Consider the following 22139-nt stretch of genomic DNA (forward strand, 5'->3'; position numbering starts at 1 on the left):
TGATATCCAGTTATTTTTTCTTAAGTAATATCCTAACGTACAGTAACGACAGCAATTGAATGACACCAGTAACGCCAAATTTTCTCTTCCTGTGAGTCACGCAATCGGCGTGGGCTCCCAATCCTCATCGTACAGCTGAGATGTAAAGTAATAATGATCACCATAATCTCTCGCTTGTCTTGTGTGCTCAATGTGGTTCCCTGTGAGGTGGTCAGTGCACTGAATTCTTCTCAGGTATTCTCACTACTTGCGTTTCTGCGCAATCCAGCCGGCAGTCTTCCTGATGAACTCAACTTGCTCCGGCGTAATTCCCACAGCAAGCAGCTCGGATGCTTTGTTAGGATCTTGTGCTAATTTGAATGGGTGATTGTTGCGATTACAGTAGTGGAAGAAAGCGAGCATGGTCAGCATCCCTACATGGTGGGCAGTGATACTCTCCGGGTTCGCGAACATGGTCTACCAATTCCATGAGTATTTTTGCTCGATTATATTGAAGTCGTGGAACGCTTACCGGGTAGTTCATCTGCCTTGCCCATTCAGCGTCGCGGAATGTAGTCATTGAGCAGCTATGCAGCAGGATAAACAGCGTGAGATAGATGGTCAGCCAGTTGCGGCGGTCGTTTGCTCTGAGCATATTCTCAAGAGCTTTCAGGACACGCTCTTTCAACGGCCGTTGCAGGGTTGAGAAGGTGATGACTTCCAGCTGTGCGCAAATCACCGGGGCAACAGGCACGGTTCCATATAACGGGCTGGCCGCATCCTCGACCACAGTGCCAACTTTCTCCTCGCTGCAAATCTTCTCGTAAAGGCTAGTCATCCTTGATGTCACCCAAAGTCGAAGGACATTCTTCAGGAGACCTCTCTCTTCATCTCTCTGTCGAGCAATTAACCACTGATCGTTATGAGTACCATGGTACTGTTACCGGAGAAGTCCATGCATGTTTGACAGCCATCTCGTACGTCTCCCAAATAAGCGGATCCGAGTGCCCTACGGCGCCAATAATGAAGGGCGCAATGGCGTTTTCGACGTATCTGTTGAGCTCTGAAGCAGCTTCGCTCATGTTGGCAATAGCGAAAGGCGGGATGGGATGCTTCTTGAGCACGTGTCCGTTCCACCATTCTTCGTACAGCATGTCTCCCTCAAGGGGCTGAAATTCGCGGAGTCGGAGGGTGTAACGAACATCACCCAGCCCGTGAGTGAGCTGGATTGTCTTCATGTTTGATGATTTCCATGTTGTGATGTCTTTGATGTCCATGCTATCCCATCTTTTCGTCCAGATCGGGTTCGGCCGTTTTTGGTCGCGGAACAGCGAGGCGTCCGTGATCCTGTATCGGAAGCATCTCTGCTTCGTCAACCCACGACTTTCTGTTTGAGGACAAGTGAGACACGAGCCGGAAGGATTATTCGGATCGGGCTTGCACTGGCAGATGCATTAGCTAGGGCGAATGTACGCGATACTAGTGTAAATACCGAGATCTTCTGGAGCTGACACCGGATGCAGGCTTTGAGCCGCCGCGTCAATGCGGCATTTTGTCGTGCTGCAGAGTCCTGGAACGGGCCTCTTTGACGGGGCCGAGGGGTTTCGTTCTCGCTCTGTCGCTTTCGTTTCCCAGGCGCTTGCCCAGTCGCTTCTCGACCACCTCTCTGCACCTTCGTCAGTGATGTCACCATCATGCGCATTGGGAGTCTTTAGCTTACTGCTTTCGTGGGGAGTCTCCAGGTATAGCTGCAAGGCCCGTACATTGCATTGGCCACTAGTTGCTTTTCGCTCTCAAGCACGCTAGTGTTCGCAGGAGTGGCTGCCGCTCCAAACGGGCCGCTTGGTGCATCTTGGACGGTAGAAGACGAAGGAGTCTTAGGCGATATGATTACTGCGTCTGAGAGTGGAAGAGCCAGGGCCTGTGTCGGGTTGCTGCTCTCCTCAATAGAATCCGGGAGTTCCATGATACGGCCAGTAACAACGCCATCGTCTGGGAAGGTTTCCGGTCTCGTCTCTTGAGCTATAGAAATAGGTTTATATGAGAGGTATGTTTGTCCGGCCTCGGCCGCATCCGTAGTGCATGGGACTGCCTCGTGAGAGATGGGCGCAAGGATATCGCCCCAGGTGAACGAGTTGGCATCGTTCGACAGGTTAGCAGCAGGCAAAGGAGCATCGAATGAGCGCGGGAACCCTCCGGAAGGTGCATAGATTGCTCTTGGATACTCATTTGCCCAAACAATCGAGTCAGTTGCAGGGATAGTGTCATCCTGAGGACTCCGGAATGAGAGTAGCGGTTGTCCTGGTGTTGGTGCATGAGAGTGTAAAGGGTGACCTAGACCCCTGTCCCTGACAAGAGGAGTACGTAAGGCTGCAAAAAGTGTCGAGGGAGGAATACGTAAAATGGATGCTGCCTGCTCTACTTGCTCATCGGTCAGAGTAGCAGCTGGCTGCTCCGTGCCTTCGCCGTGTGGAAGCTGCGTTGATCGATCATCTTTACGGGAAGGTGCTTGCGTATGCGAAGCCTGCATGTCCGTCAGCACCATCCATCAGCTCAGAGTTCACACTAGTATACCATGTCTACGGGTGCGATAGTTGCGACAGCAGGTCACAGTAACTTTTTCGGTCCTGGGTTGCGTCCGGCCACACCCAGACGACAAACGCGGAGCTTTATTTCATGAGCACCATGGCCGTCTCCTGACGTGTCAACCTATGTCAACCTCGTAGTGAAAGCGCATCGCATTCTCTCATTCCACTCTGTCCTACAATGATGCAGAGGGCGAGAAGGCGACCTCTGTGGGTAGCACCACATCGCAGATCGCAAGGACTTTTCGCTATCGTGGTGGTGCATATCGGGCAAACCAGTCATATTGCGGATTGCCGGGACCGGTGTGCAGGGGTGGTATGCATGGCGTTCCTGGCTGCATGACAATTTGCCTTGGGCTCGAGAACTCCCACGTCCGTCTTTTGCCATATCCCACCTGCAGCCTCAGGCCGCAAGGTGTGGAGGACTGTTGTAATAGGTGCGAACGAAGGCCTTCGTCTCCGCAGCGCAAAATACAGAGCCGGACATCCTGTATCAACGACGCGGCCAAAGGACCCCACTACAGTCCTTCGCGATCTTCATGGAGCTTTCCAGCCGTATACTCGAGCAAGTGCTTGAACCAAGCTTCATATTCAAGAGCAGGGAGGAATTCCTACGACAACATAGCGATACAGCTGGCAGCGTGCCATGGGCGGATTCGCAGCTAAATCCAAGGAATCGAATCGAGACGCTGAACACCCGGCCAGGCTGCGTCTGGCGCATCGATGGTGCTACGCGCTATGGAACCCAGTTCTTCACTGTTCCGGCGACAAACTCGGTCCCTCTTCGCATTGACACTTATATTCGGGACCAAAAGGACGTACCGATAGCGCTCAGACACGTGCTCGACTGCGGACGCTCCGTTGTAGCGAGAAGTTCGCGTGTGCGACAGCTTGCAATCGCGCGTCATATCTGCAACGCCTTAGATCGGCGCTCGAGAATCGAGGAAGCTTTCATGGAGCGCCTGAAGGAGTTGCCATTCGGTTCCAAACTCGTGTGTCACAACGTGGTCGCGGATGTGACTAGAATGTCGCTGCAAATCGTGCCAGCATACGACTTGGAGAGAAGAATGCTTTCGATCCAAAAATTACGGCAACTTTGGGGTGACGATGTTGCCGAAGAGACATGGCCGGAGATTATAAGTTTGGAGGAGCTGAGCATGAAACAACAGCTCCATGACACCATTTCGGTCGTAACAATTAACGGCCGACCGGGGAAGTACATCTTCAAGTCCACGACGAACGAACCAGCTGTATTGTACCACGAACTCAAGATCTTGCTGACGATGCCTCCTCATCCTAATATCATCAAGCGGCCGATCAATCTGGTTACCAAGGCATGCTGCTTCGGCGGAAAACGAGGAGTATGTGGAATGATTTTGGAGTACATCACTGGAGGTGCTCTGCGGGATGTGTTGCCTGAAAGAGCGCTTTCGGGGACGCTGACGCTCCGGTGTAAGGTGAAATGGAGTCGCGAAGTTGTGATAGCTTTGATCCATTTCCGCGAAAGTACCAAGAGCTTCTATTCGGACCTACGACCCGATAATGTTCTTTTATCAGGGCCGTCGGCAGATGTAGCGAAGGGGACATACCCTCCTTTCCCAAACGTGGTACTCGTGGACTTCGAACAGCGCGGCAACTGGCCTTCCTGGACGCCTCCTGAACTCCGGTGTTTTCGGTACCTTAAGGACCTAGCGGATGATCCACGCACAACAGCCGACCAAGGACCATGGCGTTGTTTCGTGGAGGACTATCCTTCGGTTGACCATGGCCATCATGACGCCGCTTGGTCTTATCTTTCGTTCGAAGCCCAAGAGAAAGCAATGTCGTATTCTCTCGGCCTGTTAATGTACTGTATTTTTGAGGGTTTAAGCAATTCGAGGCAAAATCTCGCCACGGGTTTTGACTGGGAACCGGGTCTGGAGTTCCCTGAATTCAAGGCAACTCCCGCCGCCATAAGACAGCTTATCAGCCGTTGTGTAGGGAACGAATCCTTTTCGGACCCGACGTTACGTCCATGTACAGATGGCGAGGCGGGCTTATGCGATCAGGCACTGAGGACGCAGCAGCGCTTGAAAAGAGAGGGGGGCAGGCTAATAGTTGGACTCTGCACGAGACATGGCTCAACTAGAGATTGCGGAAAAGACTGCATATATGAGGCCGGCATAAACCACTGGAAAGGGACTCTGAAAGAGCTAGAGAACTTCCTTGCAACAAGAAGGTACCAGACTATTGGAAAAACTCGGCCAACCTTCAAGGAAATATTAGCAGTTCTAGAACAAATAGGCTCATAAATGGCCTAGCGTCCATGAAAACTACACCTGCGAGCGTTAGAGACGGTTGATCGATCAGTAAGAGCTGCTGAATCAGACCGTTGCCAGCTGGTTCTTCTCCTTGTACTGAGTCAGTGCATGGACAACAACGTCCGCAACTCTAAGCAGCTTCTCCTCTTCGAGCCGCCTTCCCAGCAGCTGTATGGATGCCGGTGCTCCGTCATATAACTCTGCATCATCTTACATGGGCGTCAGAATGCGCAGAAGTTTGTATCAGGGTAACGGGAACCTACACGCTTTCCAATTCCTCTCATCGACATCGTTCAAAGGCTCATATTTATCATCAAACTTGTCAACGGTCTTATCTGCCCTTGTCACTGGTATGATAATCGTTGTATAGTCCATTGTGTTTGCGATGGTGCCGTAGTCTTGTAATTCGTAAGCGAGAGGCTGTCCTTGGGGAAAAGAACAAAATGCTGCCTTACTGTAATAGATCCACGTCCCAGGGATCACGGCAGCATGGGGTGCAATCGGCAAGATCACAGCCTCTACGGGGCCCCCTTCGTTTCGGTCAGTCACCCTCTGAGAGATGGCGCAGAGGCTACCTACCAGATCTCGTGGCCTTCGCTGTAGACTCCCAATAATCCTCATACTCGTTTCTGTATCTTTTCAGTCGTAAAGTCTGGTTGTAGAACTCTAGTAGCGGCATTGGAGTTCCAGGCCCGTCACCAAATTCCGGTACTAGCTCCGGTATCAAAGGCTCACCGGACAGGAGGAGGTTCTCGAAAACGTCGGCGGCGCCATCTGCATTCGTGAATGCGGCCTAAGGTGTTAACGATATTTGAAGGACTGGAGCGAGATTGTACTGACATGAATGCTCCCAGACTCTTTATGACTCGGCGGTTCCCAAACGATCATCTTTAGCACAGTTTAGCTGTTTGCATCGAGGTCCATGAGCTGAAGTACCTGATGCCCAGCTTCACTTAGAGCCTCGGAGACCATTGCAATTGCTCGCGCAATAGGTGGGTGGGGCCTTACGATACCATCATCTTTCATGAGTCCGAACGCTAAGTTGACTTCCGTAGCCGCCGCGCTCAGTTCCTCCTCCCGGTAAGGTAGGTTTACCACATCTGCGTCACGGGTCCACGGCTTGAGAGATATCAATGACCGTAGCGTCAGACGCAGGCTGCTAATGGACTCTCCCATAACCCCAACAACGGTTGGGATTATAACCTGACCGGGTGACTACGTCCACATCTGTAAGCATATCCAACGTAAATCGGGGGGCAGAGAGCGCTCACACTACTCGCCGCATTCCGGAATGAAATACGTCCATGGGATGGTTTTATGCTATAGACGCCGTTGAAAGCAGCCGGTACTGAAACAGATCCACCTACGATAGAATTTTCAATTAGCTCCTAATTCCGAGGGGAAAAAAGGCGTAACGCGTCAATATTTTGGGTGAAAGCTTACCTACGTCTGTACCAAAACCTACCGGGGTGCCTCTCAATGCCAGCAAGGCGCCCTGACCTTATTGTTTTAATTGGGCACTCAGCAAAGGAAAGGGGAGGAGGGTATGTACCACCAGAAGAACCCCCACAAGAAAGCCGCTGAGCTGCGGGATTCATAGTAGGCCCAATAATATTATTGTTGGTCTCCGCATACTGTGGGCAATTGGTGAGCGAGGCAAATGGCAGGTATACGGGAGTCATACCCAGAGCGTCTGCGGCATACTAGTCTGTTATCATCATTAGTGAGGATGGCTGACGGGTAGCAAAAACAGCACTTGCTTTGGCAATTGGTATAGCACCGAGCTCGTATAGCTCGCCGACGAGTTCGCTGTTGATGTTCCCTTCCTTCCCAGTCGCTTTTTGGCCTTCAAACGTACCGATCCAGCCTACGTATGCCATGGTCGTTTCGGCGCCCTTGACGTGGAACTGGTCCTTCAGACTCACAGGCAGGCCATGTAAGGGCCCTACCGTCTTGTTGTGTGCCTCGAGGTACTCATCAAGCTCTACCGCTCGTGCATGTGCAGTGTCAAACATGATATCAAGCAAGTTATTATTCTGTAAGACTGTTAGTGGAATCACGGTAGGTTCGGGTTCAAATTCGTACCAGCTGATGGGCGAATGCAGTCCTCTTGCAAAAGGCACGAGTGACATCGACAGCGGTAACGGAGCCATTGTGTACAGCATCTAGAAGTGCTTCGACTCTCAGCTCGGTGATTTTGAGAGTGTCGGCGTCGAGAAGTCGGTCGAAGAATTCCCCAGACAATTGGCTTCGGTGACGAGCCTCCGCTAGGACTGAGTCGGGTAGCTTCCAGTCATTGGGTATCTTCGCTGCTAAGTCATGCCTTTTCTTCTCCGCTACCTCCTGCCAACAAAGGTTCCGTGACTTCTCCATGCTGGAGGGAGAAGTGAAATGTTGAAGGCGTAGAGTTTGCCATAGTGCAGTACTGAGCATCATGATAGTAAGGATGGTGACGGGACATGACCTGGTGTTCGCTATCATCGGGAAGAGTATTACCTCGAAAACATGAAGGCCCGCTCTTCCACGGACAATAGCCTAACGAAAGTCGCCACATGCATGAGATGCATGCCTTGCCGGCTTGTGGAAGCCTGATAGAGTGGGATGCTGTAGGAGACGTGGCATGGTGGGACGCGAAAACTGACGCGGTAACCCGGACGAATCAAAGAACAGTTTTGAATTCTGACCGGTGAGGAGCGGTGCACAATGACCATGCCTAATTTGGACATCACGTGAATTCCTGACCCCATAGGGCTGCGCTCCATCGTCGAGAGCTGGTTGGCTACATGCTAGCATCCAATAGCATTCATGGTCCATATACCACCGGTGGAGAAACTATCTCCGGGGCAAACAATCAGACGCAAGGCGAAATGACACCGGCCAAGACTTGTGCCCTGAGCAAACCGGAGTCTATTTCAACGCGACCGGAGAGACTGACAACAGTATGCATCCTCTTCAGCCGCAGCCTTGGCCACACCGAGGGGCCTTGAGCAGCGGCCAGGGCCCTTCTCCGATTTGACGAAGCTTTAAACAGAGTCCTCCTCCTAAATCGTCAAAGTTAAACTCTCGGTCTAGACATAAGGAACTTGATTCGCCGCTTTTCCTAACTCTCAAATCATGAAGGAGCTTGGGGCTCGGGAGTATATTCGTACCAGGGTTCCCATTGGTTTCGCCGTTACGGGGACGCACCATATGGCAGTGCTACCTTAGGTACGGGCAACTCAGAGAGCATCGCGAGGTTGACTCGGGCTCTGGCCGGGGACGAGCTTTCATAGGCATTGCCCTCGAAGCAGTATATAAGGAATCCATATCCCACGGAGTCTGCGAACAACAACCACGTCGTTCTCCACCCTGCTATCGAGGCGCTGCCTTCAACCACGCATTACCGTTTCACGTTTACCAACAGCTCCCGCAATGTCTAACGGTACTGTGAATGGGACCGGCACTCAGCCAACCAGATCGCAACAATCTGGGTCGTCCTCTTCTACCGCTCCGGCTACGAGCAACACTTCCAATGCACAGGCGAGCAACGAACCGGCTCAGCCCTACACTGGCATGATTGCCTGCAATGGTAGGTCGTATTCGAGGTAGGGAGGAATCAAATGCTAAGAGATCCCTCCCAGGCACGTTCGACGTCCCGATGAGATCGGAACCTGTGGCTCGGTCGCGCTCAAGCTCCACGGCCGTCAATCTTGAATGTGGCTGCGACTCTCATACCAGTCGACTATGCTCTCAGTCGTAACAGTAGCCGCAGTCCGGTTGTCCACGTAAGCAAGTTGTATGAGGAGCTGTTTAATGCGATCACAGATCGCTCACACGCTCAGCGTAGTATGCTGAGCAAAAGAAAGCGAAGGTGGTATGATGGGTGGCATTGCGCTTGGAAGGACATTAACACACTCTGAACAGCGCCATTCGTGTCTGTTTGTGGACTCCATTCTTACATAAATTGAAATATCTTGCGAAAGTAATGACTCAATGTACATTAACTTCGATCTCGGATGGGAGTACTTAAAACCGCGAAATCCATATCCACATATGTTCAGCCTCTAACATCCTTCTCTGCAACTCCTCTGTTGTCTACTTACGGGCTATTTCCGCAGCAAGCGTCTCGTTCCGGAAGTGTACGCCGAGGTCTGGGATAGCAGTGCGGGGTGGTGGCGGAGAGGGGCTTTGGGCTTGGGTTTGGGCATTGTCATGTTTTGTGTTTGCATATTTAGACTAGGTGTGGGATGGTGAGGACGCACGGGAGGTGTTTTGTTGAGTTGAGTTGAGTTGAGGCCTGAGTCGTGGATGGGCTAGGGATATTAGAGTTACGTACGTAGTAAGGTAGCGTTGATAATTTAATTTCGTTGGCGCGCAAAGGGCCAGGGGAGAGGAAGGTAAGAGGTGCATTAGAAAGTAGGGGGGAACAGAAGCGAAGAATACAGAGCAATAGCTATAGAGAATACTAGATCATACAAGGCACAGAGAGCACTAACACAAACGAATCAAAGAAACGAAAATTTTGCGATTCATTAAGTAAACATACATTCACTTTAATTCCAAGCACCGCGACTAAACGGCAGCAATTCCTCGGGGCAGAAGCCTACCCCGTGCGCATTACCCACCAACCTACCAAGTTACTCCCTAACCAAATTCCACTCCGCTACCGTTCCTCCCGCATCATCCTTCCTACCCCCGGCCAAATTCCCTAATATCCCCAAATGCGCAAATCTGCCACTCCACACCCCCTCCGCCAACGTAACATTCGTCTGATTCCCCTTAATCGGCTGAATAACGAATGCTCTCGCAGCATCAAACGGCTCGCTAACTTGCACCGACCCACTCGTCACATTCCGCACATCACTGCCTTCATCAAATGGAGGCAGTGAGCTATTGCTGAACAGGACTTCGTAGTAGGATGGCGGCTCCTTGCCCCAGTCGAACATGACAGCTTTGATAGGGGAGAAGGAGGTGGTTCCGAGGTCGACGCTGATGTAGTTCATGCGGGTTGAGTTCTCGGGCTGCCATTTTGTGGACGAGGCGCCGTCGATGGCGGCGATGGGGAATTGGCCCGGGAGGTGCTGGGAGTCGCCGGGGACGATGGGCTTGCATTGCAGGATGTTGCCGGCGACAGTTTCGGTTTGGCCGATCATACGGTTTGGGACAATGAGCGGTTCGTTGCCCAGAGTGAAGTTGCCGGGGCGGGTTCCTAGTGTTACTGGGATAGGTTTGCTGAAGAATTCCTGATTTGCGGTGGGGAGAGTATAGTTCTCCGCGGGTAAGCGGACGAGGGTAGTATGGGTGGTGTTGGACGTTGCGTTGATGCCATGGCCTTGCCAATAGAAGGTCCGGTAGCTAAGATGTGCGATTTGCGGTGGGAGGGAAGGGTCGATGTCTAGCTTGTCAACGAACAGGCGCAATCCCAGATAGCCAAAGATGCCGACGCGGTTCGCTCCACCCATACCAGTAAGGAAGGGGAATGCAGGATGGGTTCCGCCGTTCAAATAGAAGTTATCGATGAGCTGCTCCGAATATTGGAACCACGGAGCGCGAATGTACGGCTGGGACGAGTATAGATCATAGGTGTAGCTCGAACAACCCGACGGTGATATCTCATTCGCAACGATGCTAAAGGCGGCGTAGGTCATTCCAGGTCCATCAGGAGACTGCTTGTTTGCGTAGTAGTCCAAGTCTGCCAGGCTGTATGGGTTTTGGTAGTGGAGGATATCGTCCACCAGAACGACGTCTGCTTGTTTGACCACGATAGAGCCGTTCATGGTGTCGTATTCTAGCACAATGCCCACGTCTTCGTTCACTGGAAGACGCATATTCTCCGCAATCGAGGTCCAGGTCTCGTTCCGCGGCAGTCCAAACATAGCATTGAGCTCATTCGTCTCATTGAAGTGCTTCTGGATAAGCGCGGTAGTAAAGCCAGCTCCATTGATATTGTTCGCATACTCGTCCGGATCGGTGGCATTCCAGAGTTCATAGTGGCCCGATGTCTCGTTGAAATCGAGGACTTCGCCGAAAAAGTATGCAATATCGTTTGAGATGGGAAGCAGCTTCTCCGTAAACTGTTGAACATCCCCTGTCACGGCATATTGATTCCGGAAAGTGATAGCAATGTCACCGTTCAGATGATACTCATAATCGAAGCAAGGGCCGGTGCCCGTGCAGTTGCCATAACGTCCACTGGTCCAAGGGTAGACGGCTCCTCCAGTGAATCTTCCAGTTTGGTTCTTCGACGAGCTGAAAGCCATCTTGACATTCTCTTTCGCCTGCGGATACTTCTCGACGCGGTAGTTAACAACCTGCTCGATATGCTTTGGATGCGAAAGTTGCATTCCGAGTGCCATCCAAGTCTCGGCGTCCCAGAAGATCAGCCCGCCGTAACAATCCGATCCGAGCCCGCAAACAGGGATGCTGTGAATGTTCAGATGCGTGTTGTTCCCAGCCGCCGCAATGGCATTTGGTCCGACGGTGTTCTGGAGGATCATGAAAGGATTCATAACAGATGTGACCTGCAACTCCTGAAGGTTGGTATTAGAGGGAAGCGAACCATTGGGGTAGTGATAGCTGTCAACCGAATCTCTGGTGAGAATGGTCGCCCACTCCTGGATGTGCGAATGCAGAAGTGTGGCAAACCCCTGTGAGGCGCCGGTTATTGATGCAGCGCTAGCGACGGCCTTCGCATCAGGAAAAGCGTCAGAAGAGGCCCCTCCAACATACTTGGTCACCTCGGCCGTCGCGCCTGCTAGGAGATTTACCTTGACGGACTGTGCGATTGAAGACGCGTTATGGCCGCCGAAGATGCCTTCTATTCCCCCTGTGACCTCAGCACGAGTCCTTAGGTTAATGAACTCATTGCCCTTAAGGGTGGAATAAATGTAGGCGGTGGCATTCGGGATATTTTCCGGACTCACGGCAGACCAAATGGTTGCAGAATCCGTCTCGTACTTTTTGTCCACGAAGTCCGCACGGACGGCGCAGGCCCCATCCAATACATCGTATACGGTAACGTTCGTGTCGCGACTCGCCGTGAGTTTGAGTTGGACTGCAGCCTGGTTGACATGGAGCTTATGGACGAACATGTTGTACTCCACATTTATGGCTTCTCCTCCTCCCGGCTTCCAGGTATACGTCCAGCTCAGGAATCCCGCCGCGACATCGAGACTCGAAGTGAAGTACGAGATATGTTCAGGATTGACTGAAGCGTTTAGGACAGCCCCATTGGCCTCGACTACGAGCCCGGCCCAATGTGGCACGCCGCTGATAAAACTCTCCCCGCCATATTCATACAACCAGGGGTAATTGCTGCCTGTGGCTCTCCCCTGGCTATTGTAGAAGCCCGCTATCGTTGCGAATGTTTGCCGCACGTTGAAAAGAGGCCAGCCATTGAAGTTGTCTCCATTGGCAGGCTGATCGATTTCGAAGAACGGTCCAATGGCTGCAAGGTTAATTCCGAGGTAGCCGTTGGCAAGGGACATGCGAGACTGATAGCGCCCCTGGTCGAAGTGCTGAGTTCTTATAATCCAATTGTCGTCGTCCCACTCTGTATCTTCAAATCTGACCACCTCATTCAGGGCTGAAGCTAAGCTGGAACTGGCGAGAAGCGCGGTAGCAATCCGCTTGAAGGCGGAAAAGCGCATAGCTGGGGTGGAAAGGCTTCGTCTAGAGGCGCTCGGAGTGGAAGACTGGCCAGCAAATGTCAACCCCAACCGTGACTCAGAGCTATAAGAAGGGGGCGCGGAGAGAGAGGCATCAAGGGAAATGAGCGTTCACCCAGACTGCCCGAATGGAGCAGGAAACATTGAATCAGAGTAAACGAAACGACCGCGGGTAAAGCTGAAGCTGCGATAGTACCTTTACTGAGCATAAAGCTCTTTGTCCAGGCCAGGTCATGCACCCAATTTCGTTGAGCTTATCGTGATGCTAATCGGTGGGGCTAGAGACGTCGACCGAAAAGACGAAGGGCCGGATAAGCATCTTCAGGGCGATGAAAGCTGGTTAAGAAGCAGTGGTCCGCGGCCTCATCGTCCCTTCTTCTACCCCGCGGCGGTGTCACTCGCGCTTCGCTCTTCTCGCATTTCCGCAGAGTGAGTGCTCGTGTACCTGCAGATCTTTCCAAGGTTGTCCGAATCGCCATTAGCTGCTGCCGCACGGCAAGAGACCCGACTGCGGTCGGACGAAAGCCTGAGTTGAGCCGAGCACGGAGACACAAAAAGATTGGTCGAGGAAACCTGTTCCCGTTCCTGCTTGAGCCTCCCCCGCAGAAGCAGTGGGTCCGCCGCCTTCCTGTTCGGGAGGCTGTACGCGACAGCGGGCTGATGACGTCACACACCAAAGCTATGAACTCAACCATCGTCGAACATGCGCGACGGCTGCAGCCCGAGGAGCGCGGCCTGCTTAAAACGTTTCTGCCTATCTGCCCACCATGTTGAATCTCGTGAGAAGCTGAAATCTACCGAATCGTCGCCGTTGAAATGCATATCTGAAAGGATCCCAAACTCCCTCGCTGGCTTGCTGTTGAAGAAATCGCCCGGCCTGCAAATGCACAACATGTACAGAGGAGATTAGATGTCGCCCTCAATGCGGACATCGTGGGAAGCACCCGTGCCGGTCGTATCTTCGCTGTCCTCAACAGGCGCACACGTGCAGAAGAGATTGGTGTCACCGTAAGCTAATACCGTGTTAGCATAGCCGGTCGTCTTCTGCCATGGATACCGGCTGCACTTACCATCGTCGAGCCTGGTAACCGCAGGCCAAAATTTCTTCTCCTTGAGGTACGCCAATGGATAGGCCGCCTTCTCTCTGCTGTATGGTCGATCCCATTCTCCGACCAAGAGGTCTAGCTGCGAGTGTGGCGCCATCTTCAACACGTTGCCGTCCCGCGGTTGCTTGCCTTGTTCAATCATCTCAATCTCTTTCCTGATCGAGATGAGCGCGTCGCAAAAGCGATCAAGCTCCTGCTTGCTTTCCGACTCTGTAGGCTCAATCATGAGCGTGTTAGCAACCGGCCAGGACATGGTCGGCGCGTGGAAGCCATAGTCCTGCAGTCTCTTTGCGATGTCGATGGCTTCGATCCCTGCCGTATCTTTGAATTTGCGCACGTCAAGGATGAACTCGTGCGCGCAGCGACCGTTGTCGTTGGTGTAGAGGATCGGGTAGTGGGCTTTCAGTCGAGATAGGATATAGTTTGCGTTCAAGAGCGTAATCTTGGTGGCTTGAGTCAACCCGACCGAACCCATCATCTTAATGTACGCCCAGCTAATGGGCAGGATGCTTGCACTACCCCAAGGAGCACCGCTCACGGGTTGAATCGCCTGCTGACCGCCTACTTCACCGCGTAAATGTCCTGGTAAGAATGGCGCAAGGTGTTCCTTAACACCAATGGGCCCGACTCCTGGTCCGCCTCCGCCATGGGGTATGCAGAACGTTTTGTGGAGATTCAGATGGCACACATCAGCCCCAATCTCGCCAGGCGAGCACAGGCCAATCTGCGCGTTCATGTTGGCGCCATCCATGTATACCTGTCCCCCGTGTTCATGTATGAGATCGCACACCTCTTTGATCTTGGGTTCGAAGACGCCGAAGGTGCTGGGGTATGTGATCATGATGGCACCGAGCTCCTCGCTGTGCTTCTCGCACTTCGCCTTAAGGTCTGCCATATCCAGGTTTCCGGTCGCAGTATCGCATTTTATGGGCACTACCCTCATGCCAGCCATGGCAGCGCTTGCTGGGTTGGTCCCGTGTGCGGATACGGGAATCAAGCACACATCTCGCTTCTTTCCTGGCTGCTGCTCTTGGTACTTCCGGATCACCCGCAGCCCCGTGAATTCTCCTTGGGCTCCCGAATTCGGCTGAAGCGATACCGCATGGAATCCAGTGATGTTGGCTAGGTCCTGCTCTAGCTGCGCAATCATCTTTGCGTATCCTCTAGCCCTGTTCAAGGGTATAAAGGGATGTAGGTCCGAGACAGTTGGGAAAGAAATAGGAGCCATTTCCGAAGTGGCGTTTAGTTTCATTGTGCAAGACCCTAACGGTATCATGGAGTGAACGAGAGACAGGTCCTTGGACTGGAGATGGTATATGTATCGCAGTAGCTCCGTCTCGGAGTGATGCGAGTTGAAGACTGGATGGGTGAGGAAAGGACTCGTCCTGTTGAATCCGACCGGCGGCTCAGCATCCACAGCCGCGTGTTTGACTTTGCCGTCGATTTTGGTATCAGCTTTCGGAGAATGGTCCCGGAAAACTCTTACCAACTGGCCTACTGTCCGGATATTCGTATCTTCGTCGACAGATATTCCAACATGCTGGTCGTCAACCTGCCGTACATGGATTCCCTGTGTCTCCAGGACAGAAACGATCGCCTGTGTCTTGTTTCCGGTTGCCACCACGAACGTATCGAAAGCTGCGGGTTGGTTATCTAGGCGCGCACGTTGGCCGGTAGTGTAACCCAAGTGGATGAGAGTTTGCTGCAGGCGTCGCGTCGAGGCTACAACCTGCCTCGCTATGGCCTTTAGGCCGTTGGGGCCGTGGTACACGGCGTAGAAAGCGCTCATATTGGCCAGCAATGCTTGAGCGGTGCAGATGTTGCTGGTCGCCTTCTCCCGGCGGATGTGCTGCTCCCTGGTCTGCAGAGCAAGTCTTGCGGCGGGATTTCCAAGCCTGTCTTTGGAAAGGCCGATCAATCGGCCGGGAATCTTGCGCTTATACTTTTCGGTACATGCAAAGAAGGCCGCATGGGGTCCACCATAACCTAAGGGAACGCCAAAGCGTTGCGCGTTGCCGAATGCTACGTCGGCGCCGAATTCTCCGGGCGATACGAGCTGCGTCAAAGCAAGGAGATCGGTTGCGACGCTGAACAGGGCTCCATTCTGGTGGACCTTCTCCGAAAGCCCGCGGTAATCTTGCACACCTCCTTCAGTATCGGGATATTGAGCCAAGACCCCCACCAAGTCATCGCCTAGTTCCTCGATTCTCTTGCAATCGTCCCTCAAGAGGTCGTCGACTTCAATCTTAATACCGAATCCCTCGGCTCGGGAGTGTAACACGGCAATCGTCTGCGGGTGGCATGTACTGGATACGAGGTAGGTCTTGTTGGCACGCTTCTGTCGAGAGAGTGGAAGCATGCTGAGGGACAGGGTCATAGCTTCAGCGGCAGCGGTGGGCTCGTCGAGGACGGATGCGTTCGCGATGGCGAGGCCGGTCAGATCGGAGACCATAGTCTGGAAGTTCAGCAACGACTCTAGGCGACCCTGGCTGATCTCTGGCTGATATGGAGTGTAGCTCGTATACCACGCGGGATTCTCGAGGACATTCCTCTTGATCACCTCTGGCACCTTCGTTCCGTAGTAACCACAGCCTATGAAGCTGGATCCAGGACTATTATCCGCCATCATCGCTTCAGCGAATCTGAGGAATGACTTCTCAGGCGTACCCTGGGAGCTCCATTCCTTCGGGACATGCGTAGACAAATCGCCAATCTCAAGGGAGCGGGAGGACAAGATGTCTGACGGAATGACCTGCTTGACGAATTCGTCTAATGTGCGTGCCGGTGGATCTAAAGTTGCGAGCATGTCCTCTACTGAAGCGGTGGTGGGCCCAATATGGCGGCGCGGAAATGTATCCAGGTGCTGGAACGGCGCGACGGTCTCGCCGGGTTTGCCCTCGGCGTCGAGGACATCTTCGGCGGGGGTGGCATGGAAGGCCCTCTTTGAGAGAGGCTGCAGCGCACTGTGGCAGGCGGGAGACGTAGCGTAGGCGCCGAGGAGTCGAGGGCGAGGTAGGCGCGCGGGGCGGGCGAGTCGACCAGCAGAGCAGGCTGCTCTGAGGCTTGCTACACGCATGTTGGCCACTCTGTGTGCTCAATGGCACCTGTCGAGCGCCCAAACAGGCAGATGTCTGCTTCGGGAGTCAATAAGGCTGTCGCAGGAATGGTGGGGTGAGGGTAGCTGACGGGTGCTCGAAGCTTGTTTGCTGGGGAATTGCCACCGAAAAGCGTGTGCGCACGCGTCGACAACAGAGTTCAAGGAGTTGACCAGAGCAGCTGGCAGAGAGGAAGGCGTGAAATTGCACCTAGCACCGTACGACTTCGAATTTTCAGGGCGGTGAGGGAGCACAACATTGTTGATAGATAGCAGCCGTGAATTTCCGCAGGGGCAAGGATGGAGCTCGGCTTTCTTCGATAAGCTCCCGCGTAGGGCAATGACGTATGCGCCAATCAAAATCGCACTCTCTTCCTCTAGCCACACTTGTCTCCATTCACCCTCGGGTAGCGTTCGCGTAATAGCTCATGCACCGCTTGTGGCTACAAAATCCAGCCGCAGGTGAAAAAGGATCGATTCCGCTGCACTCTACCCCTCTACCCCTCTCTCCCAATAGTCTCCTGGAGGCACAGACCGGACTCGCTCGAGGCTCCACGCTATCTAACCCCTCACCTCTAAATACTCGCCCGTCTAGGCGCCATCGTCCTCCTCAGGTTCTTCTCCTTCTCTGTCTCCTCCGTAACAGGCAACACACCCTGCTCCCTCAACTGGCCCAAGTACTCCTTCCCATATTTATACCCCACCTGGTAAATCTCGTCAAACTTGGCAAAATCCAGGGTCCCGTAAGGATCAATGGGCGGCCGCATATACCTACAGCCAGGCGTGTTCTTAGCCCGCTCCAGCGCGTCGTAGCTCGATACGTAGGCGAGGCGGGACTGGATTTCGGAGAGCGTCGGGGGGTTGGGGTAGGAAGAGAAAGGGTTCCAGCGGTTGAGGATGGCCCAGAATCCCGAGAGTGAGTCGCCGAAAGATTGCGGCGTGGTGTCATCAAGACTACCGACGTCGACGGCGAAGATTGCGTCGGCGCCTAGGGACTTCATGTGGGTTACGGTGAGGTTGTCGATGTAGCCGCCGTCTAGGAGCATACTGCCGTTGTCGCAGAGTGGAGGAAGGAGGCCAGCGAGGGACATAGAGGCCCGCACGTACCGCCAGACGTAGCCGCTAGTGTGAATCTCCACTCTGCTCTTGCTGATGTTGGTCGTGTTGCAATAGAATTCGAGCCAGAAGTCCTCTATTTGCGAGTTGCCGAATGTCTTGAAGATGCCGCGGTTGAACTCATGACCGGTCGTGTATGAGGCACTGTGGATATTAGCCTTGGCTCGGCTAAAGCAATAGTAGAACTTACGATGGATATGTGAGGTCAAGAGCAAACCTCCACATGCTGCCCATACGACCAGCGAACTTCTTAGCCCTGCCGTACATGGGTACGACGTCTGCATCCCACGCATATAGCGCGCCGATAAAGGCCCCAATCGATGTTCCGCCCACAATGTCGATAGGAACACCAGCTTCCTCTAGGGCACGTATAATGCCAATCGACGCTAAGCCACGAGCACCGCCACCACCTAAAACCAGCCCAACAGACTTGCCGCATAGACGTCGTGCCAGCCGGTGGAAGTCACCCTTAAAGGGCGTTTCCGCGGAGTAGAGAGGCCTCTGTCGGACCTTACGGGACGTATATTTCTGGATTTCAGCCTGTAGAACCTGAACACGCTGCTTGATGGCTGTCCCGAAACGGCGCCCTGCTGGATGTACCGGCTCTGGCGTTGTGCGGAACGACATCTGGATATGATGATGGCTGCCATTGACCCACGGGCGATTGCGCAGCCATTTCCGGGTTAACCCCGACTGACAGTATCTCTCTGAATGCAACAGCACTAGCTCTTTGCGAGCTGTGGTTTTGGTGGTGAGGAGGAAGCGCTCGTACTCTCCAATATTTGGCGAACCCTCAGCCAGCCCAACGAGCAGGATGCAGTCAGCTTGGCTGATGCATGTTTGTGTCCACGGCGATTTGACTGGAGTATCAGCAACATAAAGCACTAAGCCGTACCTTTCCTCCAGGTCGGCAAGATATTGAGACAGCTTAAGCTTCCCCATGCGGTTGAAGGCGTGACGTCCCAAATGATTGAGAATAGCTGCTTGATTGAGAGACACGACGCCACTCGGAGTGCCAATTTGACTTAGCGCATTCATTAGCCGGCTTGCGAACTCGACAACAGGAATACCGGCAGTGACTGGGAGGATCGTGACGGTTCGTAGATTGACCGTAGAAGAGACGTTGCTGCGGCCGACTTTGGCGCTCCGCTCCTTTGCTTGCTCGTGAAGCGGGTCATCCGTTAGCGATCGCATTCTGGAAGCGATGATCTTCGATATCTTGATGGTTATACCGGGATGCTCAAGCGCAAGGCTATTGAAGAGAGTCTTTGGGAACTTGGCCAGCTCCGTATCACGAATAGCATGTAATGAACCAGGGCGTGTCGATTCGGTGAGGACCTCGAGTTCCCCGACGCTGTCACCTTGACCATATTCGCCAATAACCTTCATTCTGTTGTTCTCACGCTCCTGGATGGCTCGCAGACGGCCGTTGAGTACGATGTATATGGCGTCGCTTTCGTCTCCTTGATTATAGATTACCTGCCCGGAATTGACTTGTACCCACTCGAGCGCGAAATCGATATGTAGGATCAACCGGGGAAGGAGAGTTGTCAGCCGTTTTGCCATGGTTAAGAGTACAACCGGATATCGATCTACAATTCTTTCGATAGAAGCGCGGGGGAGGAATCCCACATAAACGTCGGTCTTTGCGGTGACATCTACGAAAGATCGGTATGAGGATACTGTCCCAAGGTAACCCGCTAGTCCTCCGGGTTTAGTTAGAAAGAGGGTTTTTCGAGACCTCTTCTTTTTGCCGCCTTCAGACGTCTGGTAGAATGAGGCGCTCGTGGATGTGTGTTTCAGTGGTGGACCGCCGAATAGCTCAGCATCAGTAGTACCGGGCATTGTGGGAAGCGTGCCAAGGACGTTTGGCTCTGAACTATCCTCCTCAATGGGCACACCGACATCCAAGAAACCGTCGATCACGTAGTACAACCCAGGATTTCTCTCACCCTGCTCCACAAGGACAGCGCCTTTCGGAAAGTAAACAATCTCGACATCGTTGACGATCTCTTCAAGGATATTGTGGTTGCCCGCACCGCTCATGGTAGACAATCCCGATGCTGATATCATGGACTCAGTGTCCCCGTCACGGGACGCTTCATATGGGTCCATGAAGCCGAATGCATTACTGAAGATCGCTTTCTGCCGCTTGGCGTCGAATGAGACCAATCGTGGAGACTGTTCGACTGACGTTGTTTTGGGAACAGCGTTCTCCAAATCGGTTAAACCGATAGCCTTGAACATGCAATCCAGGACAGACTCTCTGAAGACGGTGGCCTCATCTACAGATTCCTGGCGATGCAGGGCAATAGGTCGCGTTAGGGGCGAAGCGAAAGGATTGAAAGTTCCGGCGTCAAGTGGAGTCCGAGTATCACGACGGGACTCCTGGTTGACCGGTTGAGAGAAGCTGTAGCGCCCTGATCGGCCGCCAAAGCGAGGCCCATTTGTGTTGGTCAACAGGTCACCCGCACTGACTCGTTCGTTCACGCCAGAACGGTCAGGAGACGCCATCCTAGCGAGTGTTTCACTGTTCACTTCGGAAGATCCCCGCGCTGCAGCAAGTCGAGCGTGCGCAGCGGCGCCTTTCCTGAGCGATGCGCTGGACCTTCGATGTCGTCCGGCCCCTGGGTTGTGTAGCGCAATCCCTTTCATGCCCTCTTCTGGCCCGATTCGCTCTGTTTCGTTTGCAAACTTGTCCTTTAGTCTTTGCAAGGCCGAATCGCGCAGAAATCCCGGCAAGTCATATGTCGTGTACTTGTTCATAAGCTTCTCCGTGCGCAAAACCTCGCTCGTGAGGCCGAGGTAGGCATGACCAGTAGCAAGAGTGACACGCTGCAACCGGGTCAGGATCACCTGCACAATATGTGCAGTTGCCCTCGGATAGACACGCGTCAAGCGACGAAAGGCGGTGGCGGGAATTATAGCGATGGTGGTATCAACCGTCGCTCTTGCGACAATATCTGGATGAGCAGACTTGGGTTTTGAGCGAGATTGGGACCTCCGTGATCGGCTCTTCGAGCCGCGGGGATGCCCCTGAGTGCCGTTCATGTCCAATGTCAACGGCGGAACGCTAGGCAGTCGTCCTCCCGCTGTAGGGCTAGCGAGACTAGATGTCCTGCGGTCACTCAGCCCACGGGGAGGGGTCCCAGGTACTTCTCCCGGAGTCTGGGGGCGGGAGTCATCCAGCCCATGACCGTAGCTGCTGGTCCGACTAACGGATGGTTGCATCTGTCTGTCCTGCGGCGTATCTGGGCCACTTGAGATGGGGCGTCCATCCTCATATTCCTCGTGGCGAAGCTTCACATCTTCGGTGAATAGAGAGAGAATAGAAAAGAGTGACGACATTGGCGCTCCATTCTTGACCTCGGTGAGCAGCTGGTAGCCCTGGCTGTGCCCTCGGCGTGGGCCATTATCCCCCGAGGAATCTCGCGACATGCCATCCTCATCGTCGGAGTCAGAGCCCTCTCGATTGGATTTGACGAAGATTTGGACTAAGCCGTCGACTACCAAGCAGAATCCCTTCTCTTCCTCCAGAAGAATTGTCTCACCAGCGATCAGCTTCCGCGTCTGCATCGTCCGCGTGAGTTCATGGAAAACCGGGCGCTCGAGGTACCCGAACACCTTTATTGCGCTAAGAAATTCATCGAGGTAGTTCGACAGCCCTCGCTTGGAATCGCCTTCTTGGTTGTCTGGGAAGACTTCGACCTGGGGCTCGTCGCGTTGGGGCTCCGGCGGCAGTCTGGTGTATAGGGTCATGAAGCGGTACCTCACAAGGTAGCTGACGGTGGAGACGATGAAGATGACAATTAGCATTCTATGAGAGTCAGCAGGGGCCTGTGTGCTAGACAGGCAAGACGCACAGGGTTGTAAAATTCATAGTGAAGGTTAGACTCATTGAGAAGAGCGTGAAGAGCCATGTTGGCAGCGTGATAGTGGTAAATGTAATGATCCAGTACAGCGTGCCGGGCAGCACTTTCAGAACAGTCAGAATAACGCGCGCAAGCAGGCCGAATGTAGACGGCGATGCTGTTTCCGCAGCCTCCAGAGCAGCCACCGAGGCGTTGATAGCACTCGTGGCGTTCGAAAGAGCGGTGGTGGAGCCGTTCGCGGCAGCGCTCAGAGCTTCGGCGGTGTCCATGGCTAGGTGGGCAGGTGGCAGCGCGCAGTCCCAATGCGCCGCAAACAGCTCAAGGCGGACCCTCCTCCAGGATTCCAAAGGTATGTGGGCGGGGACGGAAGGGCGGCACTGGCATGGTGTCGAGTGGATGCAGCGAAGGGCTTCCGTCTGCGCATTGCAAGCTTGGAAGCAT

General features: G+C 53.5%; 7 protein-coding genes across 7 annotated transcripts; 2 read left to right on the forward strand and 5 right to left on the reverse strand.

Annotated features, from left to right (window-relative positions):
* Position 1: 1 nt before the first annotated feature.
* On the reverse strand, positions 2 to 2739 carry BU26DRAFT_608766 (uncharacterized protein). The gene is made up of 7 exons (XM_033835878.1): positions 2554 to 2739; positions 1700 to 2503; positions 1472 to 1645; positions 924 to 1421; positions 512 to 874; positions 252 to 456; positions 2 to 200 (listed from the first exon to the last, which is right to left on the reverse strand). The coding sequence occupies exons 1-7, from the start codon at positions 2554 to 2556 to the stop codon at positions 97 to 99; spliced, it is 2151 nt and encodes a 716-aa protein (XP_033679329.1). The 5' UTR covers positions 2557 to 2739; the 3' UTR covers positions 2 to 96.
* Positions 2740 to 2965: 226 nt separating this feature from the next.
* BU26DRAFT_98340 (uncharacterized protein) lies at positions 2966 to 4891 on the forward strand. The gene has a single exon (XM_033836571.1). The coding sequence runs from the start codon at positions 3104 to 3106 to the stop codon at positions 4853 to 4855; it is 1752 nt and encodes a 583-aa protein (XP_033679330.1). The 5' UTR covers positions 2966 to 3103; the 3' UTR covers positions 4856 to 4891.
* On the reverse strand, positions 4683 to 7506 carry BU26DRAFT_522992 (amidase). The gene is made up of 12 exons (XM_033829927.1): positions 6950 to 7506; positions 6625 to 6900; positions 6549 to 6572; positions 6417 to 6498; positions 6308 to 6364; positions 6136 to 6227; positions 5801 to 6079; positions 5705 to 5752; positions 5444 to 5657; positions 5320 to 5394; positions 5128 to 5262; positions 4683 to 5073 (listed from the first exon to the last, which is right to left on the reverse strand). The coding sequence occupies exons 1-12, from the start codon at positions 7235 to 7237 to the stop codon at positions 4928 to 4930; spliced, it is 1716 nt and encodes a 571-aa protein (XP_033679331.1). The 5' UTR covers positions 7238 to 7506; the 3' UTR covers positions 4683 to 4927.
* A 769-nt stretch (positions 7507 to 8275) lies between these two features.
* On the forward strand, positions 8276 to 8603 carry BU26DRAFT_569318 (uncharacterized protein; the record flags this gene model as incomplete). Its single annotated transcript, XM_033833874.1, has 2 exons — positions 8276 to 8432; positions 8485 to 8603. The coding sequence occupies 2 exons, from the start codon at positions 8276 to 8278 to the stop codon at positions 8601 to 8603; spliced, it is 276 nt and encodes a 91-aa protein (XP_033679332.1).
* Positions 8604 to 9365: 762 nt separating this feature from the next.
* BU26DRAFT_522993 (carbohydrate-binding module family 32 protein) lies at positions 9366 to 12725 on the reverse strand. The gene has a single exon (XM_033829928.1). The coding sequence runs from the start codon at positions 12490 to 12492 to the stop codon at positions 9481 to 9483; it is 3012 nt and encodes a 1003-aa protein (XP_033679333.1). The 5' UTR covers positions 12493 to 12725; the 3' UTR covers positions 9366 to 9480.
* Positions 12726 to 13080: 355 nt separating this feature from the next.
* BU26DRAFT_98395 (glycine dehydrogenase) lies at positions 13081 to 16844 on the reverse strand. Its single transcript, XM_033836572.1, has 3 exons — positions 16803 to 16844; positions 13581 to 16750; positions 13081 to 13523 (listed from the first exon to the last, which is right to left on the reverse strand). The coding sequence occupies exons 2-3, from the start codon at positions 16690 to 16692 to the stop codon at positions 13417 to 13419; spliced, it is 3219 nt and encodes a 1072-aa protein (XP_033679334.1). The 5' UTR covers positions 16693 to 16750; positions 16803 to 16844; the 3' UTR covers positions 13081 to 13416.
* A 229-nt stretch (positions 16845 to 17073) lies between these two features.
* Positions 17074 to 22113, reverse strand: BU26DRAFT_491799 (lysophospholipase NTE1). The gene is made up of 3 exons (XM_033826093.1): positions 21690 to 22113; positions 18017 to 21643; positions 17074 to 17970 (listed from the first exon to the last, which is right to left on the reverse strand). The coding sequence occupies exons 1-3, from the start codon at positions 21965 to 21967 to the stop codon at positions 17286 to 17288; spliced, it is 4590 nt and encodes a 1529-aa protein (XP_033679335.1). The 5' UTR covers positions 21968 to 22113; the 3' UTR covers positions 17074 to 17285.
* Positions 22114 to 22139: the final 26 nt, after the last annotated feature.

The sequence above is a fragment of the Trematosphaeria pertusa genome, assembly GCF_010094035.1.
Source record: "Trematosphaeria pertusa strain CBS 122368 unplaced genomic scaffold BU26scaffold_15, whole genome shotgun sequence".
NCBI lineage: Eukaryota > Fungi > Ascomycota > Dothideomycetes > Pleosporales > Trematosphaeriaceae > Trematosphaeria > Trematosphaeria pertusa.